The sequence below is a fragment of the Hyla sarda genome, chromosome 7 (assembly GCF_029499605.1).
Source record: "Hyla sarda isolate aHylSar1 chromosome 7, aHylSar1.hap1, whole genome shotgun sequence".
NCBI classification, from domain to species: domain Eukaryota; kingdom Metazoa; phylum Chordata; class Amphibia; order Anura; family Hylidae; genus Hyla; species Hyla sarda.
In genome coordinates, this window is record NC_079195.1 from 39192259 (window position 1) to 39213305 (window position 21047).

General features: G+C 39.6%; 1 protein-coding gene across 4 annotated transcripts in view; it reads right to left on the reverse strand.

Moving 5' to 3' along the window:
• Positions 1 to 4175: 4175 nt before the first annotated feature.
• The window catches only part of CRTAC1 (cartilage acidic protein 1), a 661264-nt gene continuing 644392 nt past the window's right edge, over positions 4176 to 21047 (reverse strand). For 2 of the 4 annotated variants that reach the window (XM_056531341.1, XM_056531342.1), the window contains exons 13-16: positions 19841 to 19883; positions 18127 to 18270; positions 10043 to 10168; positions 4177 to 4495 (exon numbers count right to left, since the gene is read on the reverse strand). In XM_056531341.1, coding sequence (XP_056387316.1) covers positions 4362 to 4495; positions 10043 to 10168; positions 18127 to 18270; positions 19841 to 19883 — 447 coding nt within the window. In that variant the 3' untranslated portion in view covers positions 4177 to 4361. Of the gene's footprint in view, positions 4496 to 10042; positions 10169 to 16694; positions 17454 to 18126; positions 18271 to 19840; positions 19884 to 21047 lie in introns of those variants that run through there. The other 2 variants (XM_056531343.1, XM_056531344.1) reach the window with 2 other exon arrangements.

Below are 21047 nucleotides of genomic sequence, written 5' to 3' on the forward strand. Positions count from 1 at the left end.
TTAAGATTCCACTATAAATGATACATTTCAGATATTTAACTTGATTTCTAAAAGAAGTGTAAATATTTTACTTATTTTATTTATTTACTTATTAATGTATTTATTGTTTTTTATTTGATTATGTTCCCTTGTTTGGGATTTACTAAGTCCAAAAAACACAAAACTAAAATTTATACAACTGGACACCAAGAATGATATGGACCCCTTAGCATTAAAGGGTTATTTCTATTTTAGGCATTTATGTTGTACTACAGTGTTTCCCAACCAGGGTGCCTCCATCTGTTGAAAAAATACAGAGTCCCAACATTCCCAGACAGCCAAAGGCTGTATGCAGTGGTATACCCTACTATGCCATGAGTCTAAAAACATTGTTTGGTTATGTAAGGGATCCTCTGCTCTCTGATAAAATGATTAGTTGAAGATTTTTTGAGGTTTTGTTCGTAGTTCAGTGTGCAGGTTTTGCATGTCTTAGGTTTCCAATGAGCACCTCCTCAAATACTTAGCCTTATAGTTGTGCCCGATTCTGTACACCCATCAGCAATAATTATCTCCTCATTACTTAAAGGGGGACTCCACCCCTAGACATCTTATCCCCTATCCAAAGGATAGGGGATAAGATGTCTGATCGAGGGAGTCCCGCCGCTGGGGACCCCCGCAATATAGCATGTGGCACCCACCTGTTTCTGCACCGGAAGCTCTGGAGGGTCTGGGTCCCGACTACGGGAACGGAAGATTGTGATGTCACGACTCCACCCCGTGTGACATCATGCCCCACCCCCTCAATGCAAGTCTATGGGAGGGGGCGTGACAACCACCACGCCCCCTCCCATAGACTTGCATTGAGGGGGCGGGGCGTGACGTCACGATCTTCAGTTCCCATGGTCGGGACCCAAACCCTCCAGCACTTCCGGAGCAGAAACAGGTGGATGCTGCATGCTATATTGCGGTGGTCCCCAGCGTCGGGACCCCCGCGATCAGACATCTTATCCCCTATCCTTTGGTGTCTAGGGGTGGAGTACCCCTTTAAATTTTACTCCCAGGCTGGGGGTTATATAAAAGGTTATATCAAAATAATATACTATACTTACCTTCTCTAGTCTACCTCAGCTGCTGCACTGATGTTCTAGTCTTCCACTGATCTCTGCTTCTTGCGGGTCTTGTGCCGCCCATACGGCTTGTGACTAAAGAGGGCTCCCTAATATGGTACCCTTTAGAAGCACCAGAAGGTGGCTTGTTGATATATGGTTTCATAGTATGTCTGTAAAAGCTCTGGCCACAACGTTATGCTGTCTGAATAAAGTCTTACTGCACTTCTGAGACCCAATGCAAAATACATTGCAAAAGTATTAAACACGTCACCATTTATCTCACTGAATTCAGTTTCTTTGAGACATCAGTAGCTGCTAATTCCAGGTCTTTTTGAAGTTCTCCACAAGTGTCCTTGGCTCTTGGACAACTCTTCTGATTATTCTTTTCTCTTCTGTCAGAAATCTTGTGAGGAGCACCTACCTGGGCGTGACAAATTTATGGTGAAATGATCATCTTTCCACTTCCTTATTATAGTCCCAACCGAGCTCATTGGAACATTCAGATGCTTAGAAATGCACCTGTAACCAACATCATTGTTATGTTTTACAACAAGTAGCTTGTGAAGGTCTGGAGACAGCTCTTTGCTTTAACCCTTCGTGAAATGTGTCTTTTGTGACACCTTGGCAAGTAAACCTTTTTGTAGCCATCAGTTGGGACTGAACCAACTGATTTTAATTTGCATTGACAAGGGGCTGGATTGCTTTTTATTAATTGATACATTTCAGCTGTTGTTTTGGCTTTCCATTCCTTATTGTTCCTCCCTTTCTTCATGTGTTCAATATTTCTTCTCTGTGTCATTTCACATTATTACACTTAAAGGGGTACTCTGGTACCCCCTCTTCCAAGTTGTTTAGCATTGTTGGTGCTAGTTGAGCCTTTCTTCAATTTACATGTGTTACAAATTTTCCCTGTATATGTGGATTTTACTGACCTGTTTGTCGTGCGGGAAGTTCTGTAGTTCATAGTCGCTGTCATCTATATTCAATGTTGTGGACAAGACGTCTGGTATGCAGGTGCTACTTTTTTTTGGGAGCGGAAAGTGTGGTTGGCACTTACCCCACCCATCTAATGCATATACACTGTTCTCCATTTAGGCTCGTTTAGGATTGGTTTCACTTGGCGAGGTCACCGTTCCTTCTTCTCGGTGGCCGAACCAATCGCTGTGTTTCCTATGCACATATTTTTTAGAGTCATTTTCGGGGCATGACGCTCTTTTGGCTCATCCAATTAGGCTGCATTCAGCGGTGTGACCTCACCACTGTGAATTGGGTTTTTGATTGGTCTAGGTGTCTTCCAGTGAAAGTTTGAGCTTCAATTTCGGGCACCTGCACATTGAAATGCCTTTGCCTTTCACTGTTCTGTACATTTTGTTTCTGCCTATGGACCTGAAGCTTCTTTCAGGAGTTATACCCGAAGGCTTTGGAATCACCTGTCTGTCTCAGGTGTATCTATTTAGTGAAGGTCACGTGGCACACACAATGCTAATTTGACAAACAGAGATACAGCCTGTTTGACCAATCAGCATTGTGTGTGCTGCGTGACCTTCCCACTGTCCCATCTGCGTTTGTTTACTAAGGTAGCAGCACATACACGGACAGGAGGCAGAACATGTTATGAAGCTGGTCGGGGAACGGGGGTCACCCACACCAAACGTAAGTGGAACTTGAGCGGACATAAAGAAAGGGGGTGGGATCGCAAAAGGAAGTGGGCACGACTAAAACTGGAAAAACAAAAACAGAGGCATGCTAGGACCATGCAAAATGGTAATTCATGCTAAACACCAGGGAAAGACTCATAGGGAAAAAAAAGAACACATAACAATACTCAAGACTGCAGACTGACGAATGAAAAACACCCAAAAAGGGAGGTTAGAAAACCATAAATACATTGGCCACCAGAGTACCCCTTTAACTTACATTTTCTGAGCTTATTTGTTTTGGTTTCTTTGTATGTATGGATTACTAGGGTTGTTACCAACATCTGGTGAACATTTCATGTCAATAGCTACTTTGAAAATATATTTAGTAAAAAAAATGGTGACACATTTAATACTTATTTCCCCTTATTGATATTGTGCAAATGTTTCTATCCTGTTAAGTCCTTTGTCATTTCATTAGCTACAATACATTCTATTGTAGATGCAATCCAATAGAAAAAGAAAAAAATCTTTGATTATTTTATCAGGAAAACACCAAAGGCAAATGAGAGCAATGACAACTAAATAGCAGCTTCACGGAATGTATCACAGGTCCCTCAGCCCATAAGGGCCATCCCTCACTTATATCAGGACACAGGTCTCATCATTACACTTTCCTGTAATAGAGATTAGATTAATGAAAGCCAAGGAGAATCTATCTCAGCCTCGTGGGATCCTAAACTGACACGAAATCTAATGTCCATTTGTGACACTCCATTCATCTTAACGCTAAACACTGGTCTAAAAATAGAAGTTGTACTAAATCCTACATTATGTTTAACCCCTTAGGCATACCATAGTCTAAGCGCTGCTCTATAATAAGATATAAAATATTTTAAACAAAAACATGAAAACTTTTCATAAGTGTAAACAATGGAGGGTCCCCACTTTAAACAGAGATCTTAAAGCGGTATTCTGACACTTTTGTAAAAATTACTATGGTGCTGGGGCCTGTCAAAAATAGAAAAAGAAATGCATACTTACTTAACTCCAGTTCGCTGCAGCTCCTGTTAGGCTCTGTCTGGTCCTGTCTTCCTCCTGCTGCCGATTTGACTGCTTGTGCAGGACCTGACTGCTCAGCCAATCACCAGCTGCAGCAGTTTCCTGTCTCGGTCAGTGATTGGCTGAGCAAACAGGTCCTGAACCAAGCGGTCATCTCTCTAACAGGAAGAAGATGGGGACCGGATGGGGTCTAACAGGAGCTATGAAGGACCGGGGCTAGGTAGGTAAGCCTTTTTTTTTTTCTATTTTCACAGGCCCTAGATTTTGAGCAAATATTTCTGACTCTCTGTTATTACTTTGTCTCTATTAGGTACTGAGTGAAGAATTATTTTTTATTTTATTTTTTTGCACAAGGAGCAACATAACAAAAGGGTAAAATATATAAACTTTTACATTTGTTTTACATTTATTTGGGAGTTGCAAAAAGTGTATAAATATATATGTGTGTGTATCTTACTATTTATTCATATAAAGAGTGATTCAAAACACATGTTTTTGTAAGAATGTAAGCAATGCAAAACAAATACTAAACACACAATATGGCATGATGAAATTTCAATGCAAATCCCAAATTTTATGTTTGCCTGAGACACCTTCTCCCATCCCCGGCGAGGTAAAAGCCGCCGTAACAATGGCAGTGATAAGATCCGATATCATTGTGACAGATGTGATCGCAGGGTGAACGGATTTCCTCACATTCATTTATATCTAAGAGAAATAAGCAATGAGCAAATTAACCTTAAAATAATAATAATATTAATAAATCAGTTAATAAATACTGTACACTAAAAACATTATTAAACAAAATAATAATGATAATAATAATGTTATTATTATTTATAATAATAATGACTATAATAATAATAATTATTATTATTGAATAATAAATAGTAATAATAATGTTATTAATAATAAAATAATAATAATAGTAATAATAATAATGATTATAATTGATTAAATAAATACAATTATTATTATCAAATAACAATAATAGTATTAATAATAATGTTATTAATAATAATGTTATTAATAATAATAATAATAATAAGAATAAGAATAATAATAATCGAATAATAATAACTAAATAATAATAATACATTAAATAAATAAATCAAATTATTATTATTATTTCTCCTGGTTTTCAATAATTATAATAATAAAAATTTATTTTTTTATTATTATTATTGTTATTATTAATAATAACACATTATTAATATAATAATAGTAATAATAATAATAATAATGATGATAATAATTGATTAAATAAATACAATTATTATTATCAAATAACAATAATAGTAATAATAATAATGTTATTAATAATAATGTTATTATTAATAATAATAATAATTGAATAATAATGAAATAATAATAATACATTAAATAAATAAATCAAATTATTATTATTATTATTTCTCCTGGTTTTCAATAATTATAATAATAAAAATTTATTTTATTATTATTATTATTATTATTATTGTTATTGTTATTATTAATAACATATTATTAATATAATAATAATAAATGAAATACATAAAATTAATATTATTATTATTCAAACCTATATATTGTTCTTGTGATTGTCATGTAATGCAGGGCATGCTAAAAGGCACAGCAACAAACAATGCACTTTAAGCAGCAGGACATGTCTTTAGACATCGTACTGAAAGAGTGATAACCTGGTTACAGCAAAGGAGTTATATCCTTTTTGCATTAAAATGTTACACCAGTGGTCTCCAAACTGTGAATCTCCAGATGTTGCAAAACTACAACTCCCAGCATGCCCGGACAGCCAACGGCTGTCCGGGCATGCTGGAAGTTGTAGTTTTGCAGCATCTGGAGGTTCACAGTTTGGAGACCACTGTGAAACACAATTTTCCGATATACTATCTGTATCAATTTCTTCTGGTTTTCAAGATCTCTTCTTGCAGTGAAAATAAATTAGTCCCGGCCATGTGACAGACGCACAGTGCAGTTCATTGTGGGTTAAAGTGCACAGTGCCCTAAAATTTATGTAGCTCCCTGGTCAATATTTTGGCAAAAATGTGGTAAACTTCTAGATAATGAATGTCTAAAATATGAAAAACTTTATTATGGCAAAATTTAAATTACAAAGAAGTGAAATAAAATACACGTACATGGAGGATTTTACTAGGAGAAAAGAAAAATAAAAAACATGCCGGGGCGCTCCCTGTTGTGATGTTGCAAGGAAAAATGCAAAATGCTATTTTAACTCCACGTCCTCACACCAATGGTCCTATACTGACCTTGGTGGACTGTGCTTGAAAACTGGGTACAACCAGGAGTATATAGTTAAGATGGCGGCATGCAGCTCAAGGACCCTGTACGCATACCCTAGGGTGCGGCAGGAAATGGAAAATGGCAAAGGAAAAAAGAGGGTCTGGTATGAGCGCTGCTGCTAAGTTTACATAGGAAGTATTGAATCACCACAAACGCACAGGACTTAAAGAGGCACTGTCATTATGAAAAACTTTTTTTTTATATTTTCTAGTACTACTGATAAGATGACTTGTTTACATATACATTTATAAAAATAATTTTTTTTTAAATTTTACTAAAAAATTAAAATAGCTGCCACTAGGGGGTCATCTATCCTAATGCAGACTATGTATTTTGCAGCAAAGTGAATACCGGCCGTAAAGCATGTTGGTATCCAGTATAGGAGATCACTGCTGCACCACTACAGCCTCCAGCTGTTCCTACACTACAACTCTTATGATGGGAGTTGTATTTTGCAACAGCTGGGGGTTTTAGAGCTGTGTATTCTCCAGCTGTGTGTCTCCAGCTCTTGCAAAACTACAGACAAAGGATGTGTGGGAATGCTGGGAGTTGTAGTTTTGCAACAGCTAAAGGCAACACTGCTCTAACACAATGCTTTATAAACACTGCAGCTCCAGCTGTTGCAAAACTACAACTCCCAGAATGCTTGAACAGCCAAAGCTTTCTCTGATTCCTGAATGACAAAGAAACTGATCAGACTTTCAGGAGTCTGTGAAAGCTGACACACATATGTTGATTAGCATCCAGCTTTAATAGGAACAGATAGAAAATGTATGCATAAAAATTACTGTGCAGTGATTTGCAGACCTCAAGGCTGCTCCCAGACTCAGAGCAGATGAATCATCCACAGTGAGGGAGAGAGAAGGACACGCCCCCTCCACAAGGCAAAAACACAAAGCAAGTGAGCAAGATAAAAAGGCTATTTGTTAGGGATATATAGGTCCTAGACACATAAAAATTACATGTACATGATCAGGATTAGGTACTGAGTAACATGTCACATTTTTTGGGCACTATGACAGTACCTGCTTTAATTTATTCAAGACAAATGGACAACGCGTTTTGGCACTTACTTGAACCTTCCTCAGGTCCAACAATAAACAAGTGCTGGTGTCCTGGCACAGTCTCCTGTGCTGGGATGAGGATTCATTAACAAGAAAGGCGATATCACCAAGTCTGCACATGTCTGGGAAGAAGGTGTGATGTGATTTGCCGAAACGCTTGTTGGAGTGGCTTTATCCCGGAGGCTGCACTGTTACTATTCCTGACTTTCCTTTTGGCCTTTATAGCTTGCTTTTGTTTGTATCTACATTGATTATGCACAAGGCACTTTCACCTTTCTACCATTTGAAATGCAGGTTGCAGGGGACAAGTGTATTGTACTTGTCCCTTGTGCTGCTACTTAGCTTTTTCCTGTGTGCAATATTTTCTTGAGAGCTATACTGGGACCATTTATTGCATTCATACTCATATTTTTCACATCCAGATCTGGTAATATTTCCTTTCTTGTTGATGTTAGTATTCCTCCTTGTACGTGTATTTTATGTCACTATGTAATTTTTATTTTGCCTTAAAGGAGTACTCCCGGATATTAAAATGTATCCCCTATCCTAAGGATCTCCTGTATGTGGCCCTGACTCTCTGGCAGAGACAGAAATTACCTAATGCAGCGCTCCGGCTCTCCCATAGAGTTGTATTGAGGGGGTGTGTCAGTCGCCGCTTCGTGCGGTGGTCGAACACGTCCCTTTCCTGCGGACTGCCGGGCCCTGCACCGTGCAGGGGGTCCCAGAAGTAGGACCAGAAGAAGTATCCTTAGGATTGGCGTTAAGTTTTCATATCCCGGAGTGCTCCTTTAATAAAGTTTTTCATATTTTTGCTATATCACTTTTATTAAGTGACTCAATTTCTTCTTTTTGCTGTGTTCGTTGTAATGCAAGGGTCACATCACATACGACCATATCCAATTATCGCACCGAATGAGAATTTATGGCGGACACTTCGTGGTGGGCGACCCTGCAGAACCCATAAAAAGCCAGAACTCACATAATTGGAACCGAAGCAGAAACTTCAGACAATCTCCATGATAAAAATACATATTTAGAGATCTATTAATCTTTATCATTCCCCGAACGTCTGTTAAATTACTTATTCGGAGCGCATGCTGCTATGATGAGAGCGCAAATGTATTCACATTTACTGCGACTGATGAGAATCCTGACACGGGAAGGTTGGAAATGAAGCTTTAGATTAATATATTATCTGACCCACTGACTCCTTACTAATTGCACCTTCTGATTCATTGCTTAAGGCATTTACCTTCATAATGTCTCCGCTTATTTTACATATCGCTGAGAAAGGACTGAATTTTAAAGGGGTCTGTAAATGGGGGTTGTCTTGTCTTATCCATGCTCATCTGCAGTTGTACTCAACAGTTTGAATACCCTTGGATAATCGGTAATATATGAACCATTGTTACAGACAACAGCAGGCCAAACATTTCTTTCAGTTGGCATGCCATTCATATTCAACAACAAAACATAGTGAACCCTGAGGAAGTTTAAAAAACGAAATGTACGTCGGAGATGGTGGTGATAGTGGCTGACATGAGGTAAGCCATGCATGGTCTTATAATGTAGGGATTACTGTACATCGGGGTCATAAATGTTGTTTTCTAGATGATCTATGGATAGATGTAGTAGAAGTATAACAAGGATCTAGAACCCAGTTCATTTTAGCATATATTTTAGCATATAACCCATCGTTTGTCGAATCCATCGTATGTTGAGGGATCCGTGCAATGTAAAGTATAGGAAGCTGTACTCACCTGTCCTCGTCGCTCCGGACCAGGTCCTCACCGCTCCCGATGCTGTCCCAGGGGCTCCCGATGCTGTCCCGCTGCTCCGGTGTCTTCTTCGCGATCCTCCGGCTTCTTCCGCATCTTCTGCAGGTTCCGGGCCTCGCTTTCTGGTGACGTTATTATGCTGCTGCGCCGGCGCGGCGTGCGTAGTGACGTAATAACGACGCCGGAAAGCAAGGCCCGGACCCTGGAGAAGATGCGCAAGACACCGGAGGATCGCGAAGTGGACCCGGAGCAGCGGGAATAGGTGAGCGAACCTGCCCGGGATGCTTAAACTGCTATCCGACAGCAGCTTAAGCATTTTGCGCTGTCGGATAGCAGTAATGCGATGGCCCCGACATATAAAAGCATCGTATGTCAATGCTGACATCGACATGCGATGGCCTCTGAGAGGCCATCGTATGTCGATTTTATCATATGTCGGGGCCATCGTAGGTCGGGGGGTTACTGTATTTGTTATTTTTTGCGGGTTGAAATGATTTATGTTCACTTTACCTTGAATGTTTTTATTTTATTTTATCTGCACCAACCTGAGAATACATTTGGGTATGTATTAGTGAGTGATTGGTGCTCTTGTATATATATATATATATATATATATATATATATATATATATATAAAATTATAATAAATATAGTATATATATATATATATATATATATAATAAAATTATAATAAATATAATAATAATAATAATAATAAATTTATATATATATATATATATATATATATATATATATATATATATATATAGTAAATTTGAGTAGCCGTATTAGTCCTGTGATGCAGATGCAAATCAAAAATTTTTTGCAGTATCCTGTAATACCTTTTTTTTATTGGACTAACAGAATTTTGTAGAGACAAGCTTTCGGGATTCCTCCCTTTATCAAGTCTAAAGCTTTAGACTTGATAAAGGGAGGAATCCTGAAAACTTGTCAAAATTCTGTTAGTCCAATAAAAAAGGTATTACAAGATACTGCAAACATTTTTTGATTTGCATCTATATATATATATATATATATATATATATATATATATATATATTAAAATTACAATAAGTATAAATATAATAAAAGTAGTTACCACCAATACTCACCAACACATTCACTCTGTGAACCTGACGTGAAACGGAAGCCCGGCTGACAACGGCAAGAATGGGACCCCTCTAGATTGACGCACAGTTGCTGACATTCATGGAGACCACGATCACATTCATCTATATCTAAATGGCACAAAGTAGCAAGTATTAATACAAACTTTAAATAATGTCACTGATAAGAGTATACCTGCAACTATACTGATGTAGTGGGCTCCATTATAGCATATAGTATTTTGAAACATATACTACTAAATAAGGATCCAATGGCATTTCTGTCCCCTAGATAAAAAATTTTATGTTTGTTATAACGCAATAAGAAATAATTTCTATTTCTGTACATATACATTTTTATTATTATTTTATTATTATTATTTCTTTCTTTATTTTTTGGGGGGAAGGAGGGAGTTGCTAAGAAAAAAAAAAGTGTAGCATTTTTTATTAAAACAATGGCAAAATATCATCCCGTCATGAGCCATCAAAGGAAAAGCATTGGCAGATACATTCCTTGAAATAACGTATGGATTTAGTGGTGTGCGCAATAATAAGTATGGATTTAGTGGTGTGCGCAAGTCATTATTTTCTTCGGGTGCTAAGATTAAGTTGTCAAACAGCGGGGGGGGGGGGGGCTCACATCATAATTAAACGCTAGCAAACCATTTATTATTCACTCGGTTTAAAACTTCCTCATTATTCAAAGTAAACAATTTATATATTTTTTTTTTTCAAGCCCGTGGCCAAAACATCAGCAATATTTTTTTAAGAATTAAAATGTGACTGAAAGTCCAAGTTGGTTGGAGGGAGGGTTGTTTACTTTTTCCTTCTTTTCTTTTCCCTAACCCACTCTTTGATTTAAAATTTAGTTGTGGAGAGGAAAAAAAATAGCTCATACTGTGTATACATATGCGGGAAATGCTGGATGAACTTCGACTCATTCGGCCATCAGCTATTCTATCCTATTCTGCCCATACACAGATACTGTCAGTATGAATACATTGGGAGGAAGCCACTGCCGGACTGGAGGTGGCTTATCTTCCCAAGAACTGAAGGATCGGGCTGTTGAAATCCAACATGCCGGATGCTTCTTTCGTCTGACATCTACTATTAACGAAGAGTTGCGAGGCCACCATACACATCAAATGGTTGGCCAATCAGCAGTATTATAGTATTATTTTGTATTAGATGTATTGCTTTTTCTGTAATACTGTGCCATATGGAGGAACCATGTGGCGGCCCATGAGGTACCTACAGCCCCGAAGTATAAAGTCACAGGGACTTAAATCGAGTTGAAAGAAATCCTATAAGGTTTATACATGATCTGCATTTAGATAAAATGATCTAATATTGCCTCAACAGCTTTGGAAGCACTGATATCCAAAGAGACGGAGCACTCACCAGGTCACTCGGGGTCACTAAGCTTCTTTTATTTCATGTAGCTTGGCGGCATACAAACATGCAAGGGAGAGCGGAGGGAACAAGGTGGGTGGGGAGAGTGTTGGGCGACGGTCCGTATCACACACACAGCGCTTCGTCAGGCCCCTAAGGGGCCTGACGAAGCGCTGTGTGCGCGATACGGACCATCGCCCAACTGGTGAGTGCTCCATCTCTTTACTGTCTGTTTGGGACTAATATTTGCGCTGTCTTGATGTGAGCACCGGAAAGGTCAGATACGGGAGAAGAGCATAGCCGATTAGTGGATTGCGAAGTAGCGGTGCCGGGTTTCTTCTGTTTGGAATACTGATATCCAAAGCTTTCTACTGTACATTGGTGGTTTACCAACAGTTTTCATCAGGGATAAGCCAGTGGGGGCTATACATACTTTAGTTCATTTCATATAATATGACCACGTGTTGCATCCCCATGGACTTCTTATGTTCTTTTTTCAATGTTTGGTCCACCACAGCAACATGTTGTAGGGTAGGCCAAAATTTGTAAAGCGGCACCATGAGAGTCCCAAGTGTTTATGTCATAATACAAAACCAAATATGTGGTTGTATTATACCCACAGGCTATACCTTATACCTAGGGTGTAGGGCATAGGTGCAAAGTGAGGCATACCTGCATCTGTATTACATCTGAAAATCAATCTGCGGGTCTGATCTAATTTCTTTATGGAATAGTGCACTATTCTTGATGCATACTGGCCCATCAGATGCAATAGGGATAAACTCTTGTCCTCCACTGGGTGAACTCTTGGCCTCCACTGGGTGAACGAGAGTCTATGAGTATGTTTAACATGTATAATAGCAGTTTCCCTGCCACGTACAACACATATGCACTGCTAACATAGTGTGCAGAAAAGCCAAACTCAAATTTAATTCTCCAACAAAGCTACAACACATTGTGCCCCCATAACATCAATGAAGTGGCTGAGCCGAGCATAGACCTTTCCAAGTACAAATCTCCCTAAACAGGTCATTCTAGAAACATTTCGTTTTGCCAACATAAGTGTGCGATTGATTTTGTTAAAGGGAAGTAGCTGGCGGGCGTCCAGGGCACGGCACTGATAGTTGATAACAAATGCTTTTAGTGAGATTAATAGCGCAATTTGTTTAGCGAGCAGTGAGATAAAAATATGCGCCGTTAATTTCATCTGTATGTAGACTAAGTTCCAACTGGCTCGGACACTGGAGCCTAATCTAAAAGATACTTTAGAAAAATAATGTTGACTATCTACATAGCATAAAATATGAGCATGAGTGCAATAAAACAGGCGAGAATAATATTTATATCCATCACCTCCAACAATGACCTTGATCTGACATTGAGGACTGTTCTCCTATAGATGGCGGTAGACAAACTGCAGGTCTCCAGGGTATGATGTAATATAACTAGTATTCTGAACAGGAAAAATATTATCATTTCACATCCTTTCCTCTTAAATATCACTAACCCAAAAAAGACTCTCTTAGTTCTCCAGTATAAAGTCTTCTATTCCTATTCTTCTCCTTTTCAGGAGAATAGCTAAAGGGGTGCAGTGGTAGCAGTTGAATCCAGCCCCTGGTGTTGTAGGGGCCTGGATGCAATTGCTATCACTGCACCACTTCAGCTATGTTCCTAATAAAGAAACAACTGTATTAGTTGGTAGATGGAGGCCACAACGATTTGCGCTGGACCCTTCTGCTACATTGTTACAAATATTGTTTGACAACTACTCTTGGTCTTTTTTACCATATCCATAAGAGTTGTCACCTAATGTTTGACAAATTACGAATGTTATATATATATATATATATATATATATATATATATATTTTTTTTTTTTTTTTGAGCAGTGTATAATATATATATATATATATATATATATATATATATATATATATATATATATATATATATTTTTTTTTTTTTTATATAATACACTGCTCAAAAAAATAAAGATAACACATCCTGGATCTGAATGAATCAGCTTATGGTATAAAATACTTTTGTCTTTACATAGTTGAATGTGCTGACAACAAAATCACACAAAAATGATCAATGGAAATCAAATTTATCAACCCATGGAGGTCTGGATATGGAGTCACTCAAAATAAAAGTGGAAAACCACACTACAGGCTGATCCAACTGTGATGTAATGTCCTTAAAACAAGTCAGAATGAGGCTCAGTAGGGTGTGTGAACTCAACGTGCCCGTATGACCTCCCTACAACACTGGGAATGCTCCTGATGAAGTGGCGTCCGCCAACTCCTGGACAGTCTGTGGTGCAATGTGGCTTTGGTGAATGGAGCGAGACATGATGTCCCAGATGGGCTTAATCGCATTCAGGTCTGGGGAACGGGCGCACCAGTCCATAGTATCCATGACTTCCTCTTGCAAGAACTGCTGACACACTCCAGCCACATGAGGTCTAACATTGTCTTGCATTAGGAGGAACCCCGGGCCAACCGACCCACCATATGGTCTCACAAGGGGTCTGATGATCTCATCTCAGTACCTAATGGAAGTCAGGCTACCTCTGGCAAGCACATGGAGGGCTGTGCGGTCCCCCCCGTCGGGCCCTCATACCACCCTCATGGAGTCTGTTTCTAACCGTTTGAGTGGACACATACACATTTGTGGCCTGCTGAAGGTCATTTTGCAAGGCTCTGGCAGTGCTCCTCCTGTTCCTCCTTTCACAAAGACAGAGGTAGCGGTCCTGCTGCTGGGTTGTTGCCCTCCAACGGCCTCCTCCACATCTCCTGATGTACTGGCCTGTCTCCGGGTAGCGCCTCCATGCTCTGAACACTACGCTGACAGACACAGCAAACCTTCTTGCCACAGCTCGCATTGATCTGCCATCCTGGATGAGCTGCACTACCTGAGCCACTTGTGTGGGTTGTAGACTCCATCTCATGCTACCACTAGAGTGAAAGCACCGCCAGCATTCGAAAGTGACCAAAACATCAGCCAGGAAACATAGGAACTGAGAATTGGTCTGTGGTCACCACCTGCAGAACCACTCCTTTATTGGGGGTGTCTTGCTAATTGTCTAGCATTCCCACCTGTTGTCTGTTCCATTTGCGCAACAGCATGTGAAATTTATTGTCAATCAGTGTTGCTTCCTGGGTGGACAGTGTGATTTCACAGAAGTGTCATTGACTTGGACTTACATTGTGTTGTTTAAGTGTTCCCTTTATTTTTTTGAGCAGTGTATATCTTGATACATACTAATGCAATGATTTATAGGCAATATAGTGAACTGGATGACAACCCCCTTTGACAATGTAATGTTTTAATGGTTGTCAGAATTGGATATCTAACATAAGTTAGACTATGTCAGTGTGCCCACTACATTCAGGCTCACAGGTTTTCTCTCTACATGGGTGCGGAACAGCAGGTCTCACAGGCTTTTTCTACAAGTGTGTGGAGGAAACAGGACTAACAGGTTTCCCTATAAGTGGAGGAAGCAGGACTCACAGGTTCTCTCTATGTGGATGAGGTAAAAAGGACTCAAAGGTGTTTTTATATATGTGGAGGTGGAAGCAGGACTCACAGGCTTTCCTTTATTTGTGGGGCTGAAAGCAGGACTCACAGGCATTCTGTATATGTAGGAGAGGGAAGCAGGACTCAAAGGCTTCTGTATGAATAGCCAAAGAAATTAATGCCAATCTGTCATTTTATGGCGTGTTCACTAAACAACATAGTAACCGTCTTACCATCACTTGCTGACAGAAAATACAAAAAAAAGAAAGGATTTGTGCCAAATTCAGAACATATGGCAAATATTTACTAACAAAATCGAACTTAAAAAAATAAATAAAAATATTGCAATGACAAAGTATATCCCCCTAATGTGGAAGGTTTAGGTCCTTTCACAACAGTAGCAAAACAGTTAAGGTCTACATTTTTTTTGTTCTCCATCAGAAAACAACATTTAACAATAACAAATATATATGACAAAAATAACCCATCCAAAGTCAAAGAAAGCATGTGGATTTCCAGAAAAAAATACGATTTATTGTAGAAAAAAACAACATTGATGGAGCGCTTACTATTTATATATATATATATATATATATATATATATATATATATATATATGGTATATCTGTTGAATTAGTGGGCACTAACAAAGTTGTATGTATCACAGAGATGGCTCATAAGCCTGCTATGGGTTCTTTGGAGAGAAAATGCCCAGATCTGGTTGGTTCCTTCCTCTCTGCTTCCAAATGGCATCAATTTGGGCTAAACTCTCTGCTTAAAGGGGTTATCTAGGGAATAAGTGTTTGATCGTGGTAGGTCTGACCACTGGGACCCCAACAAGATCTCAAGAATGGTGCCCAAATCTCCTTTTGCATTGAGTGGGGTTGACACGCCTAGGACAGCACTCTATCTTTGGCTCTCCTGCAAAGAATGCATGTAGGGGGGTGTGTAGACCTTGCTCAGTGCACAGGGAGATTTGGACCGGATCCCGTAGAGGAGGTTACGGGTCATCCCTCGCAATCAGACACATCCCCCATATTTAAAGGGGTACTCCGCTGCTCAGCTTTTGGAACAAACTGTTCCGAATGCTGGAGCCGGCATCGGGAGCTCGTGACATCATAGCCCCGCCCCCTAATGCCATCATGCCCCGCCCCCTCAATGCAAGTCTATGGGAGGGGACGTGGCATGACATCATGAGGGCCTGGGGTTATGACGTCACAAGCTCCCGGTGCTGGCTCCAGCGTTCGGAACAGTTTGTTCCAAACGCTGAGCAGCTTAGTACACTTTTAAGGTGGAACTACATTGTTTGCCAATGAGACAGTAGGAAGTTGCTAATGGTCCTTCAGTCCTTGGTGGTATGGGGCAACCTAAAGGAGGGCCCAGACTGATCTTTATTATAAAACCATCACTAGGAGTTAACTATGCTCAATATACAATTAAATTAAAAAAGGGGTTTTGGCCTAACCTACAATTCCTCCTTCAATTGCATAACAATCTGTAGAAAGCGGTTTCCACAAAGCGATGTAGAAAGTTCATGAAAAGCTTTGCTGATGTGCCCGGGACCACCCATATTCATGCGAGAACAGAAAGTTTACATTACAGCCCTTTAAATCCCAGTTAGTGCCCACCACTTATGCCAATGAGGGTTATCTAGTGATCAATTCCCATTAAGAGTAGCTTTTCTTATCTTATGAAATAAGCAGATACTTATAATAAGACTGATTATGAGAATTATTAGACGCATTACTATATGTTTACTGTACATTTTATTTCCAATATATTTTCAGACCGATGACTGGAAGACTGCAAAAAGTTGTTACATTTCTTTTCATTACAAATTAAAAAATAAAGAAATAATTACAGAAATTAGATAAGGCTTCTTCCTTTACAAGGATTAGGAGCAGGCAAAGCACTGGCCAGGTAGGCCAACCCTGCAAAAAACGATGTTATATCAGGGGTAACAGGAACCAACCATTTCCCCCGGGCCAGGAGGGTCCACCATGCGCCGCTCTGTTGGCTTCTCTTGCAGCAAAAAAGAGTTAACCAAAAATTTTTTTTTTCGGGCAACATATAAAAAAATCAGAAGTCAAATATAAAACATGAATTTACACTGGATACTTGAGAGTGTCTTTAGCGAGAGCTTGAATGGGGTTTTCTCTTCAGTTTTCTCAGAAAACATGCATGACATATTAACAAACAACTTGATTTTTACGAAAATATCACTATTCACTCTAAGCTTCAGAACAAAAGTCTTTTCCGGCATGTTTGTAGCGGGGTCATCTGGTTCCCAGACCCAGAGCAGAGCAGCTTGGCTGACAGTCCTTTCAAAATACTGTATAAGTTGCAAGAAACCAAGCACAAAAGCCTTTATGTGGCTGAACTGTTCAGAGAGAGTATATATGCAAATATAATCCAAGGCAAAGCAGCGTCGCTGAAAAGTGCAAAAAGTGTGGTTGAAGCCTGGAGGCTGCTGAAGAAGGGTAGGATCCAAAGTAAGCCACCTGAGCTGTACGTAGGATGTCCCAAAGATAGCATTGGACAGGGAAGAAGAAGACAGGTAAGGGTTGGGTTGTAGGAAATGTAAGGTTAGAAGCATGAGCAAGGGATGAAAAAGAGAAAAAACAAAGAATTGTTAGTAGTTGTCAGGCCTCCTTAGATAACTGAAAGCATTATCATCTGAACACGTCCTCAATGTACTGTACTGGAGCGGGGACTCCTGCCTTTGAAAGAAATCCCTGCTCCTGAATATACGGGGCAAACGCAGGGCAATCAGTGTACTTTCCTATTTCAAAATGAATCCAAAACAAATCCGATTTTCAAACCAGACCCAAAGCTAATCTCAGGAGATTAGCTCATCTCTATTCATATATTAGTAAAGAAAGGATATGCAAAGCAGCTCAATCATGCCACCTTTCAGATAGCTCTCCCTTAATGTCAGTATTTCAATTCAATTTGGGAGTCTTAGAAACCAACTGGGAATGTATGCAAAACCATACATTCACAGTCAATTTCTAAGACTCCTGAGTTGGCATAAAACACTGACGTTAGAGGAAAATAGTCAGCATGTTCACCCACACTAAACCCAATACACTGGGTTACAGTGTGGGTGGACAGGAGTCCGACGGGGGGGGGGAGGTCACTGACTTATGTCCCCCCGAATATTGTCTGGATATACATACCAACACAAGCTGTGCCATCTTCATTTGGCTCAAATCCACGGTTGCATCTTCTGTTGGGACGACATTTATAGCCCCCGTATGTGTTGATACACGTTGGTTTTTCCCTGGGACAAACGAATGGGAACTGTATGCATTCATCAGTATCTAGAAGGGCACAAAAATATACAAAATAACCAATGTTTCAGAGCATGAGGTACTGTGCATAGGAACATAACACTCAGAAGTTTAGACTGACCTTGACTTTACCTTCTAACAATACTTTGCCTTGAAGAATAAAACTTGGAAATGTCTAGTTGTCTTTGACAAAAAGTCCTTGTGATCAATCTCTTTCTAACCAGCTTTACATGATCTAGTCCTTAGTGACTGAGTAGGAAAGTCCTGTCCTTTGAGTGAGTGTCTGACCCTTTCTCTTTTGAGCTAGTTGTATTGTTTTATGCTCATGATGGTTTGGTGTCCTACCCTATTTGGTGCAGTGTTTTTAATCTAGTTATTCTGAATACCAAAGCTCTTGGTCACTGGCCATTTTCTTCAGTGAGAACAATCTTTCTGATTACTCATTGGTGGGAACAACAATGATCCCACTCAAGAGGATAGTGGGTGCCCCTGCTTAGTCAAATACAATTGCTATATGGGACAGAAGGCCATTAACTAGAATCTGGGGCCATCCAATTGGAACCATAAGGGTGGGTTAGAAATGTCTCAATATGTCGCTAGACCACTGGCTTCCAAAAAGGGAGGTAGGCCTTACTGGTGTGGTGCACCTGATGGAGCACTGCATGCCTCCTGAGCATCCTAAAGGCAAAGGACAGAACCACTGTCCCACGACACAACCCTTCAGCCTGGAAGATGTTCTTCAAGGCTCTTCAACTTCTTGGTGAAGAAGAGGATCCTGCTTGTGCAGTAAAGTTTTGTGCTGACTGGGCGCACATTGTCTAGGACCGGGGAATAAGTCTCTGACTGGGTTGTGGTTTGTGCATGAACTGTGTCTAGTCTAGGGGCGCAGTGGCTACTTACTGTAGGACTCTAAATGAAGGGTAATACTAAGAACACTCTACACCTCCCTCTATTGGCATGGATGTCAACCTTCGGTTAAGCCCAAGATTTAATTTGTTTTGGATGTTGATGCTAAGTAATAAAAACTTCAGAAGCCCACTGTCCGTATCAGGAACTGTCCAGAGCAGGAGAGGTTTGCTATGGGGATTTGCTCCTTCTATGGACAGTTCCTTACACGGACAGAGGTGTCAGCAGAGGGCACTGTGGTCAGACTGGAAAGAACTACACAACTTCCTCTGGAGCATACAGCATCTAATAAGTACTGGAAGGATCAAGATTTGTAAATAGAAGTAATTTACAGATTACCAAATTATAATTTTCTGCCACCAGTTGATTTGAAAACAATGTTTTCCTCTGGAGTACCCTTTAAAGCTACATGTTGGTTCAATCTCCAAGGACTCCAAAGTGTGTACCGAAAAATTATTTAAAACAAAAAGTAGTCCCAAAGCCTCGTGACCTGGAATGCACCAAACCAATTGTTTTATGCAGATTTTTCGGTTGTCTCAAAAGAGCAATTCAGTAAAACAGATGGATTATTATTATGCTTTTTTATCCCAACCATTTGCTTACTGGGCATCCAGGCAGGAAATATGTGTATATAATGACATTTCCTCTTATAATCCAGGTGTGTTTCTTTCAAGCACATTAAAGCCTCATTTACCTCCGCAATGTCCATTCTCATTCACCGAAAAGCCCTGGCCGCACTGTGTGAAAAAGATAAATGAGGTAAAAGTAAATTATAATCATTTTTGTCATATTGAAAAAGATCAAAAGGCAATTTCCTTCCCAGTTTTATTTAGTCAAGTGATTAGCTGGATGAAAAAGACATTTGTGTGACCTCTATGTAAAGCGCAAAAATTAAAACCTTCTCCATTCATCCACATTTCTTTCTATTTAACAAAGAAACTCAATTTTTTTTGCCATTTTAAGATCATATTAGTAAAATTCCTGTCTAACACAATGTCTGAGCTAAGCTGCTTGTAGATGACTAGCTAAAATATTACATGATAACTTTGGTGTGACCTTGTGACCTTGTGGGATATAAGGACAGGATATGGGGACAGGATATGAGGTTGGGATTTTAGATGGGAAAGTAAGATTAGGATATGATGACAAGATAAAAGGTCAGGATATGAGGTTGGGATATGAGAATGGGAAATGAGGATGGGATATGAGGACGTTAGCCATCCAGGCATGCTGGGAGTTGTAGTTTTGCAACAGCAGGAGGTCCAGAGTTTTGAGGACGAGGTTCTATAGCATATAAATGCTAAAATGTAATATTAAAGGGGTATTCCAGGCAAAAACTTTTTTTTATATATATCAACTGGCTCCGGAAAGTTAAACAGATTTGTAAATTACTTCTATTAAAAAAAAATCTTAATCCTTCCAATAGTTATTAGCTTCTGAAGTTCAGTTGCTGTTTTCTGTCTAACTGCTTTCTGATGACTCACGTCCCGGGAGCTGTCCAGCTCCTATGGGGATATTTTCCCATCATGCACAGCTCCCGTGACGTGACATCATCATTGAGCAGTTAGACAGAAAACTTCAGAAGCTAATAACTATTGGAAGGATTAAGATTTTTTAATAGAAGTAATTTACGAATCTGTTTATCTTTCCAGACCCAGTTGATATATGAAAAAAAAGTTTTTGCCTGGAATACCCCTTTAAATGGAAAAGCTATGATGTTTGGCTAAGAAAGACTTACGTCTTCCAGATACAATGCTTTCTCACAGTTAAAGGGGTACTCCGTTCCTAGACATCTTATCCCCTATCCAAAGGATAGGGGATAAGATGTCAGATCGCGGGGGTCCCGCCGCTGGGGACCCCTGGGATCTTGGCTGCTGGACCCACCTGTTGCGGCTTCCGGA